This window comes from Diadema setosum, chromosome 15 (genome assembly GCF_964275005.1).
Source record: "Diadema setosum chromosome 15, eeDiaSeto1, whole genome shotgun sequence".
Classification (NCBI taxonomy): Eukaryota; Metazoa; Echinodermata; class Echinoidea; order Diadematoida; family Diadematidae; genus Diadema; species Diadema setosum.
The window spans coordinates 25,352,999-25,376,327 of record NC_092699.1 but is presented as its reverse complement, the minus strand read 5'-3'; the positions used below and the strand labels follow the sequence as shown (position 1 = coordinate 25,376,327).

The window sequence follows — 23,329 nt, the reverse complement described above, 5'->3', positions numbered from 1 at the left end:
GTAGTGCTTGATAGCTGATGGCAGCCTAAAACCACACACATACACACACACACACACACACACACACACACATACACACACACACACACACACACACACACACACACACACACACACATACACAGTAGTAGGGAACTTGCAATCGAACAAGGAATCTAAAGACCCGAGTCCATTAGAATAAACAAACAAACAAACAAACAAACAAACAAACAACCCCCCCCCCACACACACACACAAGTCATAAATAACATTCTGATATTTTTGATATTTCAGTTGGGGAAATGTTATGTAATGACAACTGTAAAAGTAAAACAATCATTTTAATGATTGCCTGTACTTACATTCTTACTTTGCAAGGGGTCTCATCAGTACCTGGGACGATAGCCATTTGGACTTGCCGTTCTTGTACTGCATTCAGGTAACAAATATTTGTTTGTTCATGGGTTGGTGCCCTGTTCGATACATGGCATGCTCAGTGGAAGAGTTGTTTGCTCTGGTAACTGTATGGCCATTCCATTTCCATTTCCCCTTCATATGGTCACTAAATACAAAATGTGTACGTACATAGATAAATGAATTAAAAATGAAATAAAACAAAATCAAACAAAACAACAACAACAGAAGCAGCAGTCATGATAGGTTACAGGGGATAGCGCGATAAGCTATGGAGCGGCGCACCGAGGTGGATGCGTGATGATAAAAAAAAAAAAAAAAAAAACGTCCAGAATCTGGACTACAGTCATAACAACGAAGACGACAAAGCACTACTCTTCGAGAGGTTGTATCTTCAGGGCAACATTAATCGTTCTGTAATTGTGATACGTGAAAAAAATACAGTTTACATAACATATCACCCTGAAGCTGTGGGACCTGCGACTTGACATGATGACTCCTGGGGGCATTTCATGAAGCGTTTTGGTCGGATATTTTTCTGACAAACTGTTACAAGCTACAGAAATCCTTACATCTGATCGGCTGAGAGCAAATTTGTCCGACAACTTTGTCGGACAAAATGCTTCATGAAATGCCCCCCTGAAGAAGGCGTAGGACGCCGAAAATTTGAATTTCTGTGCCAATGAGTCAAATGTACACTTAGGCCTATATCACACGTATACCTGTGAACAGGAAATCAATGTGGTAGTCAGGGGGTTAAGATGAATACGTCACAATCACTTGAAAATTACGACTGTTTCGATATACCATTATATTGAGCTCCAAGTTATACATAGACATTGATTCAATCAAGATTGTAATTTTACTTTATCTGTTTGTCTTTATTTGTATTACAGTTTCATAATTTCGCTTTTATTTTTTATTTTGTTTTGTTTGATCAATGGTTTATTTCCGGTGTACGATCCAAGACCGAATGTGGTCGTAGTTCCCGCTATATAAACTATTAGGTTACCCTAATCATTGTGTCTCGGTTTCCTGAAAACTTCTCTTTATGGACTTCTCAGAAGGATTTTCCCCGTCCATTAAGTGACGTCAGCCAACTTCTTTCTGTGCTTGCCTCTTTTTCTACTTGCTGTTCTTCAAGTTCACTTAAAGAGGAAATACACCACAGAGCAAATAAACTTTAAAAAAAGAAAGAAAAATATCCCCTAAAGACAATACAAAAATGGCAAAAATCGGATGAGAAATAAGGAAGATGTGACATTTTGAAATTTCACATTTATTATTTTTTTCGGAAAACATTTCTTGACCAGTCCTTATGAATATTAAAATAAGCGAGATGTTAATGTCATAACCTCACAATTTTTCATGTATGTTATCTCTAGGTAATACAAGTAAAAGCATATCATGTTCTCATACCAAGATAATATCAGAGTTCACATTTGTTATTTGTTATTTTGGTGATTTAAGGCAAGTTTTATAAAGCTGAAATGAAATTTTTCTTTTGGTCATTTCTGTATATGAAATGAAAAAGAAATTGTGAAAGCATGACATCGCCAACTTGCTTATTTGAATATTCATAAGGACTGGTCAAGATATGTTTTCAGAAAAAAGAAAAATTAAAACGTCATATCTTCCTTCTTTCTTATCCGATTTCTGTCATTTTTTTGTATCATTCTGTACGGAATATTTTTCTCTTTCTTTTGAAGTTTATTTATTCTTGGGGTGGATTTCCTCTTTAAGTTTGTTCAATTCATTCACTTTGTTCGATCTATTTTGATATAACTCTGCATGTTTCATTAAAATCCAACATGAAATTAAAGATACATATGTTTATAAAAAAAAAACAACAACAACAGCGAAATAAAAATCTATGCATGCGCAATACAAGTCACGATAAATTGCAAAATGCATTCAAGATGCATGCCAGAGCATGCCATCAAGCTAGTGTAGTGCTTGATAGGTGATGGCAGCCTAAAACACACACATACACACACACACACACACATACACACACACACACACACACATACACACACACACACACACACACACACACACACACACAGAGTAGTGGCAGGGGCGGATCCAGGAATTCTGTAAAGGGGGCGCATTTCTTTTGTTTTTAATGAAAAATAAAGGGGGGGGGGGGTGTGCCGGCTGCCCCCCCCCCCCGATCCTCCACTGAGTGGGGAACTTGCAATTGAACAAGGAATCTAAAGACCCAGACCAGTAGAGAAAATTAAAACTAACAAACAAACACCCAAACAAAACAAAAACAAAACAAAAAACAACCCCCCACACACACACACATGAATAACATTCTAACATTTTTGATGTTTCAGTTATAGGGGAATGTTATGTAATTACTATGCAACTATAAATGTAAGACAATCATTTTGATGATTACCTTATTTACATTACTTTGCAAGGGGTCTCAGGACCTGGGATGATAGCCACTTGGACTTGCCGTTCTTACACTGTATTCAGGTAATCAATGGTTGTCTGCGTTGGTGCCCTGTATAGATATAGTGGAAGAGCTGTTGGCTCTGGTCACAGACTGTATGGCCACACCATTTCCATTTTCGTTTCATGTGCTCACAAATTAAGTATGCAATGTAGATAAATGAACTTAAAGATGAAATAAAAGCAAATCAAACACTACAGCACAACAATTAACAGAAGTAGTAATAACAACGAAGATGACAAAGCACTCTTAGAGAGGTTGTATCTTCAGGGCAACATTAATCGTTCTGTAATTTATTGCGATGCGAGAAGAAAATACAGTGTACATAACATATCACGCAGAAGCTGTGGGACCTGCGGCTTGACTTGATATGAAAATGATATAAAATCTAAAGTGTGTTTGCCGTCTGAAAACTTAAATGCAATATACCTATAGAGTAATTGGAAATCATTTGTTGTTGTTTTTTTCAGCATTATTTATTTTAGAGTAGCTAATACTGGGTAACAGAAATATGGATGCGATTAAGAATAAGAAAACATAGATAAATACGATGCAGTACTGAAAAAAAAAAACCCAACAGTTCACATCCCATAGCCTTTTGGTGAGCTGTATACTTACATTTATAAGGCGCATGCAGATTTGTTTTGTTTTCCGCTTATGTATAGAAGGCTCTGCCGCTTACTAGTATATTTCGATAGCGCCATCGACGACGATATATTTATATCAGAATATCACTACTATTGGGAAACGACAGCCAAAGAATTTTACGCATTCATGCACAACCGTTGAACTTTCTACGTTGATTCTTTTCCCACATGACGTTGAACTTGTTGACACTCGACGTTTGATTAGTCACAAATGAACGATGTAGAATTAGGAGTGGACCATACAATCAAATCCGTAAAGTATAATGTGGACAAAAATCGCATTGATGCATGTCCGCAGTGCGACACATTTATATTTTATGATAAAATATCAATGGATTTTTTTTTTAGGTTGAAGAGATATTGAAATAATGACAGAAACCTCACGAGCGTGGAAATTGAAATTCAATATCCGTCTTCTACTTCTCCTTCTTTTTGTGTGTATAGGTGAGTGTGTGTGGGGGGATGGGTTTTATTTTAGATTTAATGTATTTTCATTTTTTCGGTAATTGTTGTACTATTGCCATTTCAATTCGTTATATTGCAATATAAAAATTATAATTGCTGCATTTATTTAAAAGAAGTATTCTCTTATATTGCAATATAAAAATTATAATTGCTGCATTTATTTAAAAGAAGTATTCTCTTATGATGTAAAGTAATACCAAAGTGAATTGATGTTTCTTGTATTATTTGAAAGAAGGTGTGTGACTATGAACATGCAGCTGCTTCTGCTTCATTTACTACTTCATTGTATTCGCCACTCCTACTGACTCGACATGCACATCTTCCTTCGTTGTTCCTTTGGCTGCAGTTTAAACAAATAAGGCAAATGCAAGACAGTGCGTTGTATTATCTGACCAAAAACACACATTGAAAAAAAAAATGACAAAAGGGGCGATAAACTTCAAGTAGCAACAGTTTTGGTATATACAGTAGATAGAAGATAATGTAAGTCTCATAGTAATTCAAGACACCACCATAAGTTTAAGACATAATATTTGCGGAACATCAAGAAAGACATTCAAAGATCATGTAACTACAGTTTACACTAGGCCTACACACATCAAAACACTACCAAGTTTATAGACTGAGAAAAGCATAATTATAAATTTTGAAAAGAAGTCAAGAAAAAAAAAGAGCTAAATAATGTACGGATGAACAATGAAAGACATTCATTGGCTTCATAAAGTCATTATTTGATTGTGGCTATAAATGTCAAGATTGGACAAAAAGGGCAAAGTGAAACATATTCCAGAATTCAATGCATTTAATGATTAAAAAGTACAGTGCACTGTCTAGAACCATGGACCCTACCACAATGGGGTCCATGCTAGGACAATCAAAGAGGGAGAGTGAGAGAGGGAGAGAGAGAGAGATAGAGGGAGAGAGAGAGAGGGAGAGAGAGAGAGGGAGAGAGAGAAGGAGAGAGGGAGAGGGAGACAGATAAGAGATAGAAGAGATAAGTTGAGATGAGAGAGGAAAGAAGAGATTAAGAGAGGATCGAGAGGATATCAAACAGGAGGATTTATAATTTCAAACAGAATATCTTTGTAATAGTTCATTCCTATAGGCCTAAACTGAGTGAGTATTGAGACGGCGTGTCGAATGTTGATGGATCAAACTCTTCTTAATCAAACACAGGATTTCGTGCAAAGTGCAAAGCGAAATATATATACGAGGGCGAAGCATATTTCTGTTCTTATATCCCCCCCCCTTATCTCGATGTCACTGTTGCAAATCAGCACAATTTAGAAAAGAAAGAACCAGAACGTTGGAAATGCGCCTATTGTATTAAATTTCCTGTCAAAATTGCTCGTCACGACCCATCGAATTTCAAACGCAGGGTGTTTATAGAAGAATTATATTTCGAATCAAGGACCGAAGTTGTTGAATTACAGTGCACGTGAAAAAGGCAACGAAAATCTGATCCGTGATACTCGGCTGAAAAATAACATAATAACGATAACAATATAGAGGGCGTGGTCTACAAATTCATTTAATCACTTGAGCTTGCGTTGTATATGTTGTGACGCTATAGATCCATTCACATGCTGGAAGGAGGAAAAGAACTTGGTATGCCATACTACAACTTATGGCGCTGATTGGTTTGTATACAACAAATCGAGTTGAGTTGCACTGTGGTGTGTCCTCCGCCTGTGGTGCTGTGGTATTTCAGCAGAAAATGTCGAAGCTGATACCCCTATTTTCACTGCATTTCGAAAAGTACATCGTCTCATGACAAGCAAACGTTTGAAGGAACGGGATTCTGTGTGAGTAGATGAGCATATTCTTTCAATTAATTCTAATGTTTGCTGTCCATCCTGGTCCATTCGCTCCGTTAGCTCCCGCCGTCCATTGCCAGTGGCAGTGCAGTGGCAGGGGGCATTGGAAGTTCCAATGAAGTTGGAGGTGGTGTTGTGTGTGCGTTTGCATTTGCAGTATCATTCATGCAAGCAGACTGCTGAGACAGACTGAGTCACTATCTGAGTGAGAAGAGTATCGAGTAGGTCTAGCAACTCTCTAACAGCAGGTCTCAACTGGTGTGAATTTAGATCTACTGGTGGTAGACGGTAACTTGTGACGTTAGTGCATGTAGATGTGGTCATGGACATGGTCGTGGTGGTAGTTGCAGTAGGGAGACCACGTACTATCTCCTATCCTTATGTAGTAAAGTAAAGGCTGCCGTATTCCCGAAGGTGGTTTGAATTTAGTTCATATTTTCTCCGTAAATGCACATGACAGGTTGCATTCACTGACAGTCATCCAATCAAAACTGTGTGTTGATGGATATGGACCTTGTTACTCCGCTCTGCCAAGGGAGGAGGTTATGGTTATGTTTTCGTTACCGTTGCGTTGGTTTGTCCGTGTGCAAAATAACTCAAAAAGTAGTGAATGGATTTGGATGAAACTTGCAGGAAAGGTTTAGAATGATACAAGTAACAGTTGATTAAATTTTGGTAGCGATCCAATAATTTTGGGGGAATTGATGAAGGATTTTTGATATTTTGGCAGGTAGGGTCAATGAACGTGGGAGTTCTTGACTGCGCGTATTGAGGTTTGCATACGCGCACTAAAGTGCATGCCCTAGTTTCTGCTAGTGCGAGGCGCGCCGCGCAGCTGAGGGTTTATGACGTAACAAAGGCTTCTACATATTGGGAAATCGGGCGATTTTTCAGCATGTATACCTGTGAGTGGAAATTACTGCTCTCGCCCAAAGAGCTTTTCCCCAGTGATGGAGAGGAGAAAAATCTCATTGGGAAAAGCAATTTGAAAGTACATGTAGCTGCTTGGCGGAGGTCTGCACTCTCAGAGTGCTTTTCTAGTTTCTACATGTTGTAATTTAAACCTTGGTTTTTATTTAAACCACCTTCATGAATATGGAGTCTGACAAAAAAGTAAAGTGCCATAGCTATAGTATGATTTAAAGTTGTTTGACTATCCATTTGGGGAAAGATTTACACATCCTCTCATTTTGATTGATCAATGATGATTTATTCTCTGAATTTCTCAACAGGCTTTCCTAAAAGACGTATGGTATGATGACAGATGACCACACCCAAGGTTAGAGAGTGTTCCACAGTTGGATATGCACTGTGTGATGTGCCTCATTTCATATCGTGCCTTCCTGACATCTCCACGTGAATAATGCCATAATGCACGAACTCTTCAACCAAGTGCTGTCGCGGCGGGACCTCTCGCGTGCAGGAGACCTCTTCTCCATCCCGGACTCGGAAATTGTCCATGACCTGTCTGGTGCACTCTACTGCATCCAGGAGATTGCCTCATGCGAAAACTATGTTCGCAGTGACAATGACCAGGCAGTTGTGGAAATATGCATCACTCGTGTCACTACTGCAATCAGGTATTGTAAATGTATTTGTTTTCTCATTCAAATTCAAAGCGATAAACTCATTCACTTTGATTCAGTTTACTGTATTCGTTCACAAAATATGCAGTATTTAAGCAAACAATGGCCTTTATAATGACCAGAAATTGGATTGCGCAAACGGTAGAAGCCTGCATCAAATGCGGAAGGTCCTTATTTTCAAAGTCTCATTAGAGCTTGCTAACTGGCGTTGTCTCCTTAAATGTACCTTTCCTTCCATAGCATGCATTGATTTGAGGTGCAAAACATTTCTTTTTTCCATACATGACTTGAAGAATCGAGTTGTATGTGAGAAAAATATAATTTTCTTTGATAATGGCACATTAGTTTGACAATAAAAGTGTAAGACTCGAGAGCATGAATTCTTGTCATGAATCAGAATTTTTCGCTAACTGAAGCAAATTTTTGATGAAAAAATGAATGTAGGGTATTCACTCAAAACATGAAAAACGTCTTTAAAAATGCTTTTATTACATACTTCAATGCCAAGTGCTGAATTAGTCAGGAGTGACTCTAAAGAAAGGATCAAGGTGAATTGCTCCCTAAATATCAAGGGGGAGGGGGGTAGTCAAAATTAGATCATCGTAACATTAAGCTCCACTCTGATTTTAGTGATCAAATCTTTCCTCATCTCCTATGATGCAAAACGCCTGGTAGAAGACATTCACTATCTTTGAACAGTCACTTGTGGTAAACCACAACACAAGGATATGTCTGAATCACCTTTTTTTTTTCTATAATGTGCCTGAAATAAACTTGCTTCATTGAGTTTCCACTCTGCCCCCCCCCCCCTTGCTCCTGCAAGAAATAAGGTGAAATACTTATGGAACTACAATATGGACATGTTTTATGACTCTCGCACACATACTGTAGGATTCTGGGTGCATGTTGTATCTCCTGTCATAACAAATGAATGTTAAAGGTTGCCTCTGAATACAAAAAGGGAAAAATGATAGCACATAATGTTTGCTTCAGCTTCTGAGATTCAGGTGGTCATACTAGGGCTTGAACTAGGAACCTAGAGCTGGTTTACATCCAATCACCTCTGAAGTCCCAAGAACACACAAATCTGTTGCTGATTTTCTGCTTTTTTGCTACCTAATTTGCCTGCCAACTCCCTTACAAAGATACATGTACTTTATATATAATGCAAATTATACACCCATCAGTCTCAAGAAGCTCTTCAACATCACATGTATCAGTATGTTACTGTTACTTTCTACTAGCTCTTTGTACATGTTTGATTAATGTATGATCTTAGTTATTAATTCATGATTTATAAAGAAAAAGTGTTAAAAATACTAGTATCACTCCACTGTATGGTATAAAGGCAGTACATACGTTGTATCTACTTCGAATACTCAGCTTGATCTACAGTTATTTTGATGAAATTTCTGTGTGATATTTTATGTCATGAAATTGTTTGTATGCTTACCGGTAACTAGTTATCAGTTTTGTTTACACAAGTAGAAAAATTTAAAAAATTTGAAAATTTGATTGAACAGCACATTTTGAACTTGGTCATAAGATTTTTTTAATACTTTCCCTATGACTGTTTAAGAAGACAAAAATTTCAAACACATATTCTTTTTCTTACCTGTAATAAAAAAGAGGAATACCTTGTAAGTGGAAAAAAAAAGTATGCTAGTATATGATTAATATTCATGGTCCGATTGCACTATTTGGGTGCCAATGTAGAACTTCTCCCCTGAGTAAAGCATGTTTTTTATATACCGGTAGTAACATTTCATTCACTTCACATTTAATTTGATGAATGTACATGTACGGCATTGTTCTGTTTATGTGCATATCAATTTTGAAGTGCACCATGATTATCAATGGTGGGTGGATATGGGGAAAGAGGAATTTTGAGAGTTTAAAAAACAACACAAAAAGTCATTAAATCCCAAATCCTATTCAGTGCAGTATTCATCATGGCACAATTGGACAAATGGCTGAAATTTGATTTATGTGGCTTAATGAATTGCTAAAAGGGTCAAACTGCCTTAACCCTTTTCTCCCTGAAATGATAATGACCACATTGACAGTCTCTGTATTTCTTTACCATGCAACTGTGTCCATAAATACTTACAGATGAGTTTTTCCCCTAAACTCATGCAAATTGAGTATGTAATTTACTGTTTCCTTCTTTGATTAGAGGTTCACATTGCATGTAGCCTCTGAGGTTCTAGTGTAGGGTTAAAGGAGAATTCCATCCTAGTAATATGTTGCTTTATTTGAAAACAAAAAAATCATGAGAAGTAAATCAGTGAAATTTGAGAACAAAATAAGACACATTAAAAAAACTATCAATCGTAAAAGTTTAGAGAATTGATAAGACAAATTGGCAACTGTGTATGTACTGTATGTTTGTTTGTTTGTTTGTTCATTTTCCATCTGAGAAGATGGTTGGATAGCCCATATTCAGCTATGCTAAGCTGGTCTTCCATCACGTATGATGGTGTTGGTTAGCCAGGGCTGCACACTAACCCATTTTTTCTACCGGTCCGACATGTCCCTGTTGGACCTGTAGATACCCAGTTTTCCCATTTTTTACCGGTCCGAACATAAAATTTACCGGTCAACAACAGAAAAAACTGTGTAAACTTTTTTTGCTGTTTTTTGTTGCTTACTTTTACCCCCCCCCCCCCGAACACTCGCGCATGCGCGCACACGCACACACACATACACACACCCACACATATCAGTGCAGTGAAACACACACAACAGCAACAGCAGCAGCAATATTCAACGGTTTGACAAGTTATTCAACATAAATAAAACACGTAAGTCATGAGATGGCTTAAGTTTACTTTTGCAAGTTGTTTATAACTGCTTTCTCTGATTGTTTGCTGCGGAAAAACAAATATACAAAAATATGCACGATAACGTGTTGTTTCTCGATTCAACACACTTATAAAACTGAATGAAGTAAAATACAGTGAAACCCCGTTATAACGAGGTCCGTGGGACCGGCGATATTACCTCGTTATAATCGGTACCTCGTTATAACCGTACGCATCAAAAACAAAGAAAAACATAAGGACGACGTTATAATAGGCACCTATATACCCATTAACGAAAGTTAAGAACATCCTTTGCGTTTTATTATGGCTCATTATTATCGAGAGAATAAAGGGAAATTATTTTATATCTATATTATTTTTACTTCTATATTATATTAAAATCAGATTGTATAAAATGCGTTTGTTAAATTTTTTCTAAACGCCAGCGCAAATAAAGCAACATAAATGCGTTGTTTACCGTAACTTGCGAGATATTTTTACGCTGTTGGTGTCAAGCGGGAATGCGATAATTTCATGAATCATTTCGGCTGTAATCTTATACAATGCATGATCGTTGCGTCCAAAAGGATTAAATTGCGTTGTTGTTTTTTTTCTTCCGAAAATCTCTTCGCGTTTTGTACATCCGTTCTTAAAAAATATGCGACAGGATTGAAGTTAGAAGGTTGTGATCCTTTTTACGCAGATCTGTTCCTCATAGACCATTCTGAAAGAAAGAAAATCTTCATTGTGAAATGCGTCGTTAAAATTGTGATAATGAACAATATCAGATTTATTCAAATTGTGAAATGCGTTTGTTTCTTTTTTTGAACACCGATTAAGTAGCTTAACATGAGTTATTTAACTATTTTTACGCTACTGTCAACCGGCGAGATCGCGATGATTTCAGAATAACATACATGCGTCGTTTACCGTAACTTGCGGGGTATTTTTACGCTGTTTGTGCCCAGCGGGAATGCGATGATTTCATGAATCATTTCGGCTGTAATCTTATACAATGTATGTTCGTTGCCCCCGAAGGGATTTAAGATGCGTTGTTCATTTTTCTTCTTCGCATTTTGTACGTCCGTTCTTGAAAAATATGGGACAGGATTGAAGTTAGAAGGTCAAGTTGTGATCCTTTTTACGCAAATCTGTTCCTCGTAGACCATTCTTAAAGAAAGAAAAATCTTCATTGTGAAATGCGTTGTTAAAATTGTGATAATGAACAAACCCAGATCTATTCAAATTTTCAAATGCGCTTGTTTCTTCTTCTGAACACCGATTAAAGTAGCTTAACATGCGTTATTCAACTATTTTTACGCTACTGTCATATCCGGCGAGATCGCGATGATTTCAGAGTAACATACGTGCGTCGTTTACCGTAACTTGCGAGGTTATTTTACGCTGTTGGTGCCCAGCGGGAATGCAATGATTTCATGAATCATTTCGGCTGTAATCTCATACAATGTATTATCGTTGCGCCCGAAGGGATTAAAGATGCGTTCTTTATCTTCTTACGAAAATCCCTTCGCGTTTTATTTTTACGCTACCGTCACCCGGCGAGATCGTGAAGTCATTAATTATTTCGGCTATAATCATACAATGTACACTCATATTTGCTAACCAGCACCAGCGAAAGAACTGGAAGTTGGGACTACAAATGGAAAGGATAATAAATTTTGAGTTGCACACGCATTCCAATATCCATATTTGCTACGTGTCGCCACATGAACAGTTTTTGAGTGCGTTATCTTTTTTCCCTTGTTGCGCTGTGGTCTGACCTATAACATTACGCACGCGTGTGATCTCGCGAAAAAGAAAATCGAATGATTATGTTTAATAATTTAGTAGGAACATCTGATGGTATTAATGTGTCTTATTGCGTGGTTTAGAAGAAAACATGGAAGGAACTGTTCTCTGCAAAACGGGAAAAAGACATGGATAGCGTGAATTCGATTTTCAGTGTTTCGTTTGTCGCGTGTTTGAAAAGCGACAAGTCAAAAAATGGTACCTCGTTATATCCGATCAAATTTCTTATGTTTTTCTTTATCATGATGCGCCGAAAATGTCCTCGTTATAACCGAAATCTCGTTATAACCGAACTCGTTATAACCGATTCGTTTTGCCATAGGTTTACACGCAAAGGAAAATGGGACCGACGCTATCACCTCGTTATAAGCGGTTCCTCGTTATAACCGAACTCGTTATAACGGGGTTTCACTGTACATGTATGCTATGGGGGCACAAATGGGCATGTTATTCAACACAAACAAATAACAGTGGCAAGAGAGTGAGAGTTTTTATTATTGGAAGTTATCTGTTAATTTCATGATAATAACTTAGTTGGTCCCTATACACCATGCTTTCAACTACCATAGGATAGATATAAAAAAAAAAATATTCTCCAAAAACTTACAAAGTAGTAATAACAGTGTCATACATCTGAAAGACATGTTCATAACTTCAAGAAACAGGACGTATGATAAGTTATTGTTTGCGATTGTAAAATTTGGCACGATTGGTATAGTTTGGGTGGTACAAAATCCACATACCCTGATGCTGAATATACTCTGTATACTTTTTTTTTTTTACACTCTGTCCCTCCGGTAGGGCATAAAATGGAGGTCCCACCCATACATGTGTGAGAGAGTTACAACTGGTATGAGGTGTGCTCAGCAGAAGTATAAATTTCCTAAAGCAGCACCTTCCCCCTCCCCCAAAAAGAGGTTCATAGAAAAGCTGCTTCTGTTTGATTTTAGGTTTGTTTTAAGACAAGTTACGGTTACCAAATTTTAACTGTACTAGAAAAAAAGATTCCCAGTTAACACAAACTTAAGAAAAAGTGAGTTGGTCATGACATAAGTTCATCCATTGAAGTGAATTCTCATCTGTGACTATTTTGTGGGTTTTTTTTTTTTTTTTTTTCTTTGAGATGGGCAGGCACATTTGACAGGGATAAGCAGCGAATTAATCCATGTAATTTGGACGACGTGCTCTCTCTGATTTCCACCACACGCTGAGTGCACCAGCTGCATTGTAGTCTTTCACCTCCGGACCGTTGAGGACCACGAACATCAGTTTCGACAGCATGTCAACCTTCAGTGAGCTCCTCCAATCACACTTGACCCGCTTCATACAGCTGAATCCACGTTCACAAGCTGCAGTGGAGAGAGGCAGGACGGTGAGGATTTCAACAAGGTGCATGAAGTTTGGAATATGTGCCTTCAGCTCTTCGTCCAGCATGATGTCCGTCCATGCGTTGTGTCTCTTCATTGTGGGCAAACTACTGACATACAACTTTGCTTCTTGCCACTCATACATGACATTTGCCAGTTCGCATTTGTGCTGCGTCAAGACAGTAGAGAAATGCCTGCAGATGAAATCTACTGCTGCGTTGCCATATGATTCAAGGTCCTCTGTTGTTTGGGGCCACTGACGGGTGTTGAGTATGGTAATTGCAGCAGCCACCTCGTCCCGTCTGAGACTTTCAAACCGTCTGGTGAGGTGCCGCTGCAGTTTACTCACCACGTCTGACCTACAAATGCAAAAGAAGAACAAACAACAAATTAGACATATAGCTGGACAATGAGACTAACTATAACTGATATACTGACAACACATCTGACACTGCTACAACCCAACAACTATCATACGTTGTATTTTTTTTTTTTGTTATGAAGACTGAAGCTAATCTTGTCCTCCCCCCCAAAAAAAAAAAAAAAATAACAAAAAATGGTTAGCCTTTAGGCAATGGTAGTAGTCATAAAGCAGATCAAGCTTCAGCTCTGTATTCTTATTTTTAGAAAAAAGTCATATGACTGTCAATTTTTTTTCTTCCTAAAATCTAACTTCAATTCTAATGTGAAAATACCCGGTACGAAAAATGCAGGTTGTGTTTTAATTTTATAATTTTCTGTTGAAAATCAAGTACTAGTACTGATCGGTAATACTGATTACCTGTTTGCCTCAAACTCCTCTTCCATCTCTGTCCTTTTCAGTTGTTGTCCCCTGAATACAGTCTGGTCCTTGGATTCTCCCATCTCATCCAGGAATGACTGGAGATACATTCCTGGCTTCTTTGCCAGACTTCCTAGTTGGAAGGAGGTTGCGTCCACTGCACGCGAAGCTTCTGCAAGGCTGGATGAATCCTTCTGCAGATTTTGGCTCAACCTGCAGAAATCATGAAGACAAGAAAAAAAAAATCAAATAAGTTAACAGTTTTATATGTGTACTCTTTCATGCAATACATGTTTACGATAAATACACCTGCGTAAGTTAATTTTCCTGCTGCACTTCATAATCACTCCCGTGTCCTGCCTAAGAAAATCAAAAAAAAAAAAGTAAAACAAAACAGTAAATGAATTTTATATATCTCATCTTTATTTTTTTTCTAGAAATTTGACCCCTGACTTTACATTTTGTAATTTCTTGCATTGATTAAGTAATTGCAAAATCTGGATTGTATGTCTGAAACAAGACAGTGCAGGTACGTACAGGTGTAGAGCTAATAACAATGGAACGCAATTGTCAACATACTTGCTCATACTGTCGAGGATGTCTTGCAAGAAGAACATGAACTTGAGTGTGGGGAAATCTGTCATGATCTTCAGGATTCGTTTGGCTTTCCCTTGAATGTCAGCACTTGATCGACGGTCTGCGATGAGATCCTCTAGGTGGCTCATCAGCGGGGCAAAGTTTTTCATGATTGCATCCAGAGCATTCCCCAGATGAGCAAGCCATCTAGTTCCTTGCGTGCGCTGAGGTTTCCTGACCTTTTCACCACCCATCATTTCTGCCATCTCATGCAGCTCTCTGTACAGCTTTGGAGAAACCTTGTACAGTTTGTAGTTCATCTCCATCATGTCCAGGATGTCGCGAACCAATTTGCAATCTTTGATGACATCCCCAGCTGAAAGTTCCAGGCGATGTGCCATACAGTGAATGGAGACAATCCATTCAAAGTCCGCTTGCAGTCTTGCAGCAAGACCTCTGTTCACGCCCTGCATTGTGGCAGCTCCGTCTGCACCAAACCCAACAATAGAATCCCGCCAGTCAGTCAGTTCAGCAAGACCCAGGACTGCAAAAATAATGCGACAACGATTTACATAAATGGGTACAGTGTAATAACGAACACGGTTATAACGAAATTCCGGTTACAACGAAATAAAATTTAGGGCCGCAACATTATCAACTCTATGTATTTTTATTGTTTATTCATTCGGTTATAACGAAATTTCGTTATAACGAAAGAAAACTGCCGGTCCCGAGGACTTCGTTATAACGGGAGTCCACTGTACAAATTTAGCAACAAAAAAAAAAAAAAGAAAAAAAAAAAGAAAATGAAATCTAGATATAGCAGTTGTCAACATATATCCACATTTTAGTTAGTTTCATAGTATGTTTGTAGGCCTACTTTGCATCTAAAGGCTTACCAATGTATATGCAGGATATGGATTAAAACATGCAATCTGACTTGGGTAAAACAAGAAATAATTAGCATAGGACCTTTATTAATCTTTTTTTAAATTTGTACAGTGCACTCCCGTTATAACAAATTGCTCGGTACTGGCAGTTTTCTTTCGTTATAACCGAACAAATAGAATACCTGCATATGACGAAAACAAGGAAATCACGCATATATCATATTCCGTTTGATGAATACTCATCATACACTGGAAAGTTATGTGAAATGGGATGGTACCTTTTTAATTTCGTTTGAATATTACATTTAGAAGAGAGCATAAATTTTGTATAGTTTTGTATAGTTTTTATATAGAAAACGACGGTTTAGGATTCGGTTACAGTTCGCTGTTCCAAAAGTTTGTTACTCCAAAGGCTCCTATGAAGTTTCGCCATTCCCGGGATTCCGAAGGATTGTTCACTTGAAACTTTACTCTTCCGAAGATTTGTTATGAATTCCGAAAGTTCATAATTTAGATATAAATACACTTGTAATATTATTCGTTTTCCGAAGGTTCGTTGATCGGAAAATGAAATGAGGTCTGTCATTCCGAAGGTTTGTAAATCAAGAAATGAGAAAGGATCACTTTTTTGAAGGTTCGTTGTTCCGAAGTTTTTTTTTTTTTTTAATCCGAAAATGAAATAAGGTTCGTTATTCCGAAGGAAAAAAAAAATGAGAAAGGTTAGTTATATCGAAGGTTCAGTTATCTTATAAGACGATTTTAAGGTTTGCAATTCCTAAGCTTTGTTAGTGGTCTCACCTTCTTTTCTTTTGGATTAATGAGACGTTTTTACCTTTTAAAGTGTTCCGATAAATGAATGTTTGTATCATTTTCGGACAAACGAACCGTCGTAATATTTGTTTGTCGAATTAACGAACCTTATAATAGCGAACCAAAAATTAAAATGTTCGTTATGACAAACCCTATTTCGTTTCCGAACTAACGGACATTTAGGTGTATCAGAATATGTGTGTTTTGTATTAAAGAACCTTCGGAACAGTAAATCGAAATTTCAGATGATTGTATTACAATAAAGCAAGTTCCCCTCGGAAACTGTGCGTGACACACGGAGCGAGCACACAGTGATTTGAAGCGTTCGCCCTTGCAGAGACGCTTGTGAAATGTTTGTTTTATATACGTATTTTCGGAAGCGATCCGCATTTCGTTATCATTGATGAGGGAACTCAATTTTTTGTTTTTCTTTTGTCAGTGGCACTCGAAAAAGACTTCGTTTTAACGAAAATTTCCCTGTAACCGTGTTCGTTGTAAGCGAATTTAGTACCATAGACTAGTTTAATGGCGATAATTTTGGGACCAGAAGTTTTACTTTGTTAAACGAAATTTCGTTGTAACGGGAGTGCACTGTATACACATACATGTTTTGTTTTTAGAAATGGCATAGAATGATTGAAATGAATTATGAAATATCACACTTACTTCTTTCGATGGCATGCCTATGACCAATAGCATCAGCACTTTGTAGCTCCTCGATGCCCACAAACATGTTCATCGGTAGACCACTCTTCAAGTATCGGACATACACCAGTTCCAAGTCTTTGTTGCTGACATCCGTGCTGGAGTCGACTAGGATGCTAAGATATCGGGATTTCCTAACAGCCTCTAGCTCTGTCATCCTTAGGTCTACGTAGATGGGTTCAGTGAATCTTTATTTCAAAAAAAAAAAAAATCAAAGAGAATTTCTTATGTTACGGAGAGTCATCAGATCAGTTGAAATATGACATTTATTTTTCTCAAGTAAGGTGTTTTGTACCCCTCTAAGTTATCTAAAGATTTGTAGATGTTTGTGGCCCAGCCAAACCTACAGTCCGAGCATTTTTTTTTTTTTGGGGGGGGGGGGATATGACATTTGGACACATTTTCATTAAAATAAATTGTGTCTATATGATTCGGACACTCTGTACCTCAAACGTTGATGACATTAAACGATTATTGCGTTACTCTCTCACCTTCCCTCTCTCACCTTCCCTCTCAAATCCCACACATTTCCCTAAATAAAACCACACTGCAGGAACACTACTTGTACAAGATTAGAAGAGAATACAGAAAGATCATAGCTATAAACTGATATTCAAAATTATTTATAAGCCTAAAGCTTTACCTTCTCATGGCCTCATGACTTGTGTATGTCGCTCCAAGGTCTACACCATTCTTCCTCTGCAAATCGAGGAGCCGCACATAGCTTTGAAATGATCCCTCCTCCTTCATCACGAAATATGCAGTATTGAAGATCTTGGTCATTTTCTCCTCTTGCTCCTTCTCCATGCGCAGTACATGACTAGATATTGTTCCTGGGGTTTTTTCATCCCTCTCCTTCGCCCTCTTAGCGGTCATACACTTCTTATGAGCCTTCGAATCCTCATGGCATTGAATTGTTGACTTGCGGTAGTTCATGGATCCCGTGAAAAATGTTCCCGCAGTGTCGGCAATCAAGGGAAAGCTCTTGCAGACTGTGCAGAACATCCCTTTGTCGTCTTCATGAGATAACCAGTGAAATTCACTTTTCCAATTCTTGTTAAAGGCTCTGCTCCTCTTCTGCTCGTCGAACGTTCGCTTTTGCTCCTGTCGCTGACCAGCGGTCTTTTTTGGGGGAGGAGTATTCGTTGTGGCAGTTCGGGGAGCCATCGTCATGCGAGATCGAGAAGCGGTCGCTGAGCGGACAGACGTGGTCGGTAGGCGAGAAGCGGTTGAAGTAGCGGGGCGAGGAGCCGTTGACGAAAAGTGAAGAGCGGTCTGCGTCGCGGGGCGGGCATCCGTGGTCATGGGAAGAGCAGTAGTTAAAGCCGTTGTCTTGGTTGTTGTCCCCGCACCTTCCTTCTCGATCTCCGATTGTTTTCTTTTGGGAACAAATCCAAACGCTGACAATTTCCTCGTACTCATGATGGCATTCAATAACCAAAACAGAAACACGTGCGATATCGTGTTTAAAAAAAAAACCAAACTTGGAGCGGCTGATAGACGTGGGCAAAAGTGGGACTTTTTAATTAGTTTGACGGGGTGTTAGAGCTTTGTTGATGATAAAAGAAGACGGTAAAATAGTCAGAAGTATAACCTTGACAAATTGATTCATAATTGTGTTTGGTCACATTTTTATAACAAAATACAAAATACAAAACATTTTCTTTTATTCGTTTTATTGTCCAGGAAATTTTCGAATAAGATTTACACCCCACCCCTTATTTCAAATGGATTGATCATAGCAAGGCACGTGAGCTGGCTGTGCTGGTGCGACGTGCCTGGGGATCCCAACTTTCCCAAAACACCTCCACGTGCGAGGTTAAACCCAGGGACGATGTTTACGATTGCTATGGCGACAGTTACTCCACAGAGGTTGAATGTTGGGCCTTTGGCAATCGGTTAAGTTATGATTAATTTTCAGATTCGAGACAACGCAAAGATTAAAGCTAACGCCAGCGTTGGTTATGGTTAGCGTCAACCACGGGCTATTTAAAGTTTGAGTAAAGATTAATTCGAGGGAGCAAAAGCAAAAAAAAAAATTGGCGCTGTCTCACTTCAGGGGATTAGCTTACCGGTAGGCAACTTTCCATGGCAAAATGCAAGTTAGCAAAACAAGCGTAAAAAATATCATACTATGCTAAAATGAGTTATTGCCGAAATAATTACCACGGAAATGCTAGGGTAGGGGCTCTACGGTTTCAAGACAAGTAAGCGTGTAAAATTGTCACATCGAACGCTTGATGGATTGGTCAGTTTGCAGTGTGCATGTGTCTGTATGTGTATAATTTTGTGTGTTCTATATTAAAAGAAATGCGGAGGGATGTTTTAATACTCCGTGTCTGTTTCGCGTAGATTCATTAAAATAGTAATAGACAGTCTCCACTAGGCCCTACATTTTTTGATGTAAAATAGACATATAATTTCAAAGGTTAGGGTGTGTGTGTGCCTATGTGTGGAACTGAGGATGTATGTAAGACTGATTTTTTTTTTTTTTTTTTTTTTAATCGGAATACAATTAGTTCAGTTTTTCATCGGAATAAAATTATTGCTTGCATTCGTTTCATTGTCACGGCGATGCTGTTATCGACGAAATTCTAATATCATGAACAAAATGTTTCAAATATTGACAAAACAAAGATTTGAACACTGTTTTCAAACAACGGCCGGTTCATGAATCAAACATTTCACTAATTCGAAAATAGTCCGTATTAAACCGGAACGTAGAGGCGAAAATTTAATACAGTGTACACAAGCAAATTATTAAATGTGAAATGACTACAGTCGTAATTCTGAAATGTATCCATGATAACATTAACAGATCATTCACGCCCTAATCATTTACGACAAAACATTTCGTTCAGCCCATGACCAAATATGTTACATGTTCACACGTCCAAAATGCCCACGTGCGTTCCCCTATGTGACATAACTAGGCATGGTAGAGTAGTAGCATCAACTTCGCATTTCACTGCTGAACACACACTATGGTACATGTACTATTAAAAGTACTAGTACAACCAAGGAGCTATATAGCTCCTTGGTACAACAAAGACATATGCAACGTAAGAATTGCGCGCGTGTCGCGGTAGTGGACATGCTGTTAGTAACTGCCAAGAAGCTGCGGCTGTGATTCAGGACAACCTAGTCGAGCTTGCCTTCGGAAACAGCACGAACTGAGCGGAATATTATACAATACTGCAGATACGTTGGAGCGCACGTTCTATGCGTGCACCCCACAGAACTTAGTTTGCAGGCACAAACCCTTGTTGGTCGTATAGGAGTCTGCATGCGCCAAGACTAATACACGCACCACTACACTGCAGCCTAAGCTTCAACACAGGGTCTATGGGACAGTGCCAAAGTGGTGCATGTAGTAGTCTTGGCGCAGACTCCTTTACGACCAACAAGGGTTTGTGCCTGCAAACTACACAGAACTCACTCTGTGGTGCACCCCACTATCTCTCTAGAGCTCGCGATCTCTCTGATGTAACCACGTGGTAACACCGATCACAACGAACGAACGGGGTTGAGGGATACTGTACGCAACAAAGGACACAGCGTGCGCGATGCCATATTGTCTCACTGTACGCTCTGAAAACGAGTTACTAGTATTCAAATACACTGCAATGACAGCAGTCCCTGCGTACGTACCGTGTCAGCAGCAGGGAGGTACAGGTGGGAACAGTACGTACAGTACTTGGCATGTGCTCAAATTTGCATTGGTGGGTCCGATTGATTGTTTATCGTGTGCGTGCATGCACGACACTCACGACTGATTGTGTATTGTGAGCTAGCGTTCAGCGAGTGCGAGTATTTAGAGCGAACAGCGTAGAATCTTAGGTTCATCTGTACGCAAAAAAAAATAAATAAATACCGGTAAATAAATATGTGATTGTACTGATATTCGATGTCTGCCTCATCTTACCTTTGAACTGACCCCGATAGCATTATTTTTTTTTTTACCGGTCATTTCGGACCGGTAACTTTGGCAATTTCTGAAAAGTTACCGGTCCGACAGTGAGTTTTGCCGGTCTTTGACCGTCGGACCGGCGCTAGTGTGCAGCCCTGGGTTAGCTCTTCATTTGTTTTGTACAATGTACACAAAATTTAAGGAGGAGGACATGCAAAAACTAATAACACTTACATTATTGTACATTGTATGAAGAACAGGTCTGAGGTCCTTGAAAGAAAAATTAAGTTTTAATTGCTTATTTTTGTGTACAAGCCAAATGGAGAGCTGCTCAACCCCTACATATGTTACACAGAATTGCCATTTTGCTTTACTCTTTAAACTTTTACAGTTCATAAGTATAATTTGTGTGTGTGTGTGTGTGTACCTGATTTTTTTTTTAATCGAACCTTCACTGCCAACTTCTCTAATTTTTCTGGTTTCTTTCAAAGCAACATGATATTATGATCAATGGAATTTCCCTTTAAATATATATTAGACTGATTATTTCTTTGCGATGTGATAAACTCCATGCATATTATATTGTTGCTTGTATTCCCAGGGATACTGGCTCAATAGAGCAGCATGTAGGAGCTTTGGTGTCCCTGTGGGAGTCATGTCTGCACCACAACCTCAAGCTCTCGCACCGAGACGAGGACCCGCCCCACGCCAAGATCGCCTCCGATGTCATGAGCTGCCTATTCATGGTAAGTCTCCCACGCTCCCTCCCTCCCCCGTCACCACTGTCCCTCCCCCGCTTCATTCCCATCACCTCCTCAGCCCCTCCCCACCCTCCAGCAACAATTAAACCTATTGCAAGCTCTTTCAATATCTATGGAACTTCATTTGATACAGATAGAACGATAGCTTTCCGATTATGACATGTGCAGTAGCACACTGTATGTGGAAAACATGTAGTAGACTGCAGCATTTTGTAATTATTTGCTGTATACGCTGAATATTTTGCGAGGTTTTTATTTTCGCGAATTTTACGAGTCGGGTGCTATTCGCGAAATTAAAGACACATGAAGATATTGACTCTGATCCCAATATGAATGTGACGGATATATTTCTCCGTTCAGCAGTACTACAGCTGTAGTACTCCACGATCGCAAATTTAACCACTCGCGAAATTGTCGGGGAGTCCTGATTCACAAAAATTTAGAGTTGCTAAATATATGGAGTAGTTTGCCCCTTGTTACAACCCCTTTCAATTGTCAGAAAACTTCACCTCCATTTAGAACACAGGAAATTCCCCCTTCATGCAGATTTCAGATGACAGCATGCTAAAATGTCACATTACCCAAAATACCATGAAAACCTTGGGCAAGATTTCTCATGCTGGTAAAACCCCCATAACCCAAGTATACTATAATCGGATGTGATGGTCGTTGCGTGTCAGGGTGTTCATGAGTAAACATATATTATCTGTTTACTATGCAACCTATTAATCCATCAAGAGTGCTTCCATGCTGACAGTATTCGTTAGCTGATGTCTATTCTTGTATGCAGACATACTGATGGATGGCAATTCATAAAACACATTGAGCCAACGACTGCTTTATCAAAGAATGGTTGCCATCGCCAATAATATACCCCCCATCCAGCCCACCACTGATCCAGATTTATACTATAAAATATCTGTATGATCAGGACATTTATGATTTCTTAAGAGCCAATGAGTTTATACTTGATTTTGGTGATCCACACATAACTAGTAATAATAATCATGGACATGTTGTATTGTCATGTTCATAAAATTTGCTACAAATGGTAAAAAGCCTACCGAGATGTAAAGTCGTGAGAGAAACCCAAACTTGAACCTGTTTTCTTCAGAATTGTTTGTTGTACGAAGAGAGAGAAGAGCAAACAGCTTTAATGTGCAGTGGTAGTATGAAATGTAAATAGTCTGTATAATAGTAGCAAATTCATGCAGTTTGTGTGTGTGTGTGTGTGTGTGTGTGTTTCACAGTCAATGTTAAGATTCATTGGGCCTTTTGTTTTTGACCATCAAAACAAATATAAACAGTTGATTTAAGTAATGTCAAAATTCTCAAACCTGTAAGAAGGCTTCAGGTTTGATAAGCGAAAGGACAGTGTGATTAGTAACATTCTCCAGTGTGCATTGTTTTCCAGCTGTGTGCATGTATGAGAGTCTGTGTGATTGGATAGCATGCAGGGTTTGCATGTTAAAGTAATCATGGCCTATAGATACTTAAGATTTGACTTTAAAAGGAGACAACACTAAAGCATTAATGTTTGT

The 23,329-nt window shown here is 38.6% G+C and overlaps 2 protein-coding genes across 2 annotated transcripts in view; one reads left to right on the top strand and one right to left on the bottom strand.

Moving 5' to 3' along the window:
• The first annotated feature begins 7,160 nt into the window (after nucleotides 1–7,160).
• LOC140239003 (ventricular zone-expressed PH domain-containing protein homolog 1-like) overlaps nucleotides 7,161–23,329 on the top strand; it is a 29,404-nt gene continuing 13,235 nt past the window's right edge. Inside the window, 2 exon segments of the mRNA XM_072318899.1 lie at nucleotides 7,161–7,369; nucleotides 21,629–21,773. Coding sequence (XP_072175000.1) covers nucleotides 7,161–7,369; nucleotides 21,629–21,773 — 354 coding nt within the window.
• Nucleotides 13,147–15,041, bottom strand: LOC140239279 (zinc finger protein 862-like). Its single transcript, XM_072319151.1, has 3 exons — nucleotides 14,716–15,041; nucleotides 14,137–14,349; nucleotides 13,147–13,714 (listed from the first exon to the last, which is right to left on the bottom strand). The coding sequence occupies exons 1-3, from the start codon at nucleotides 15,039–15,041 to the stop codon at nucleotides 13,147–13,149; spliced, it is 1,107 nt and encodes a 368-aa protein (XP_072175252.1).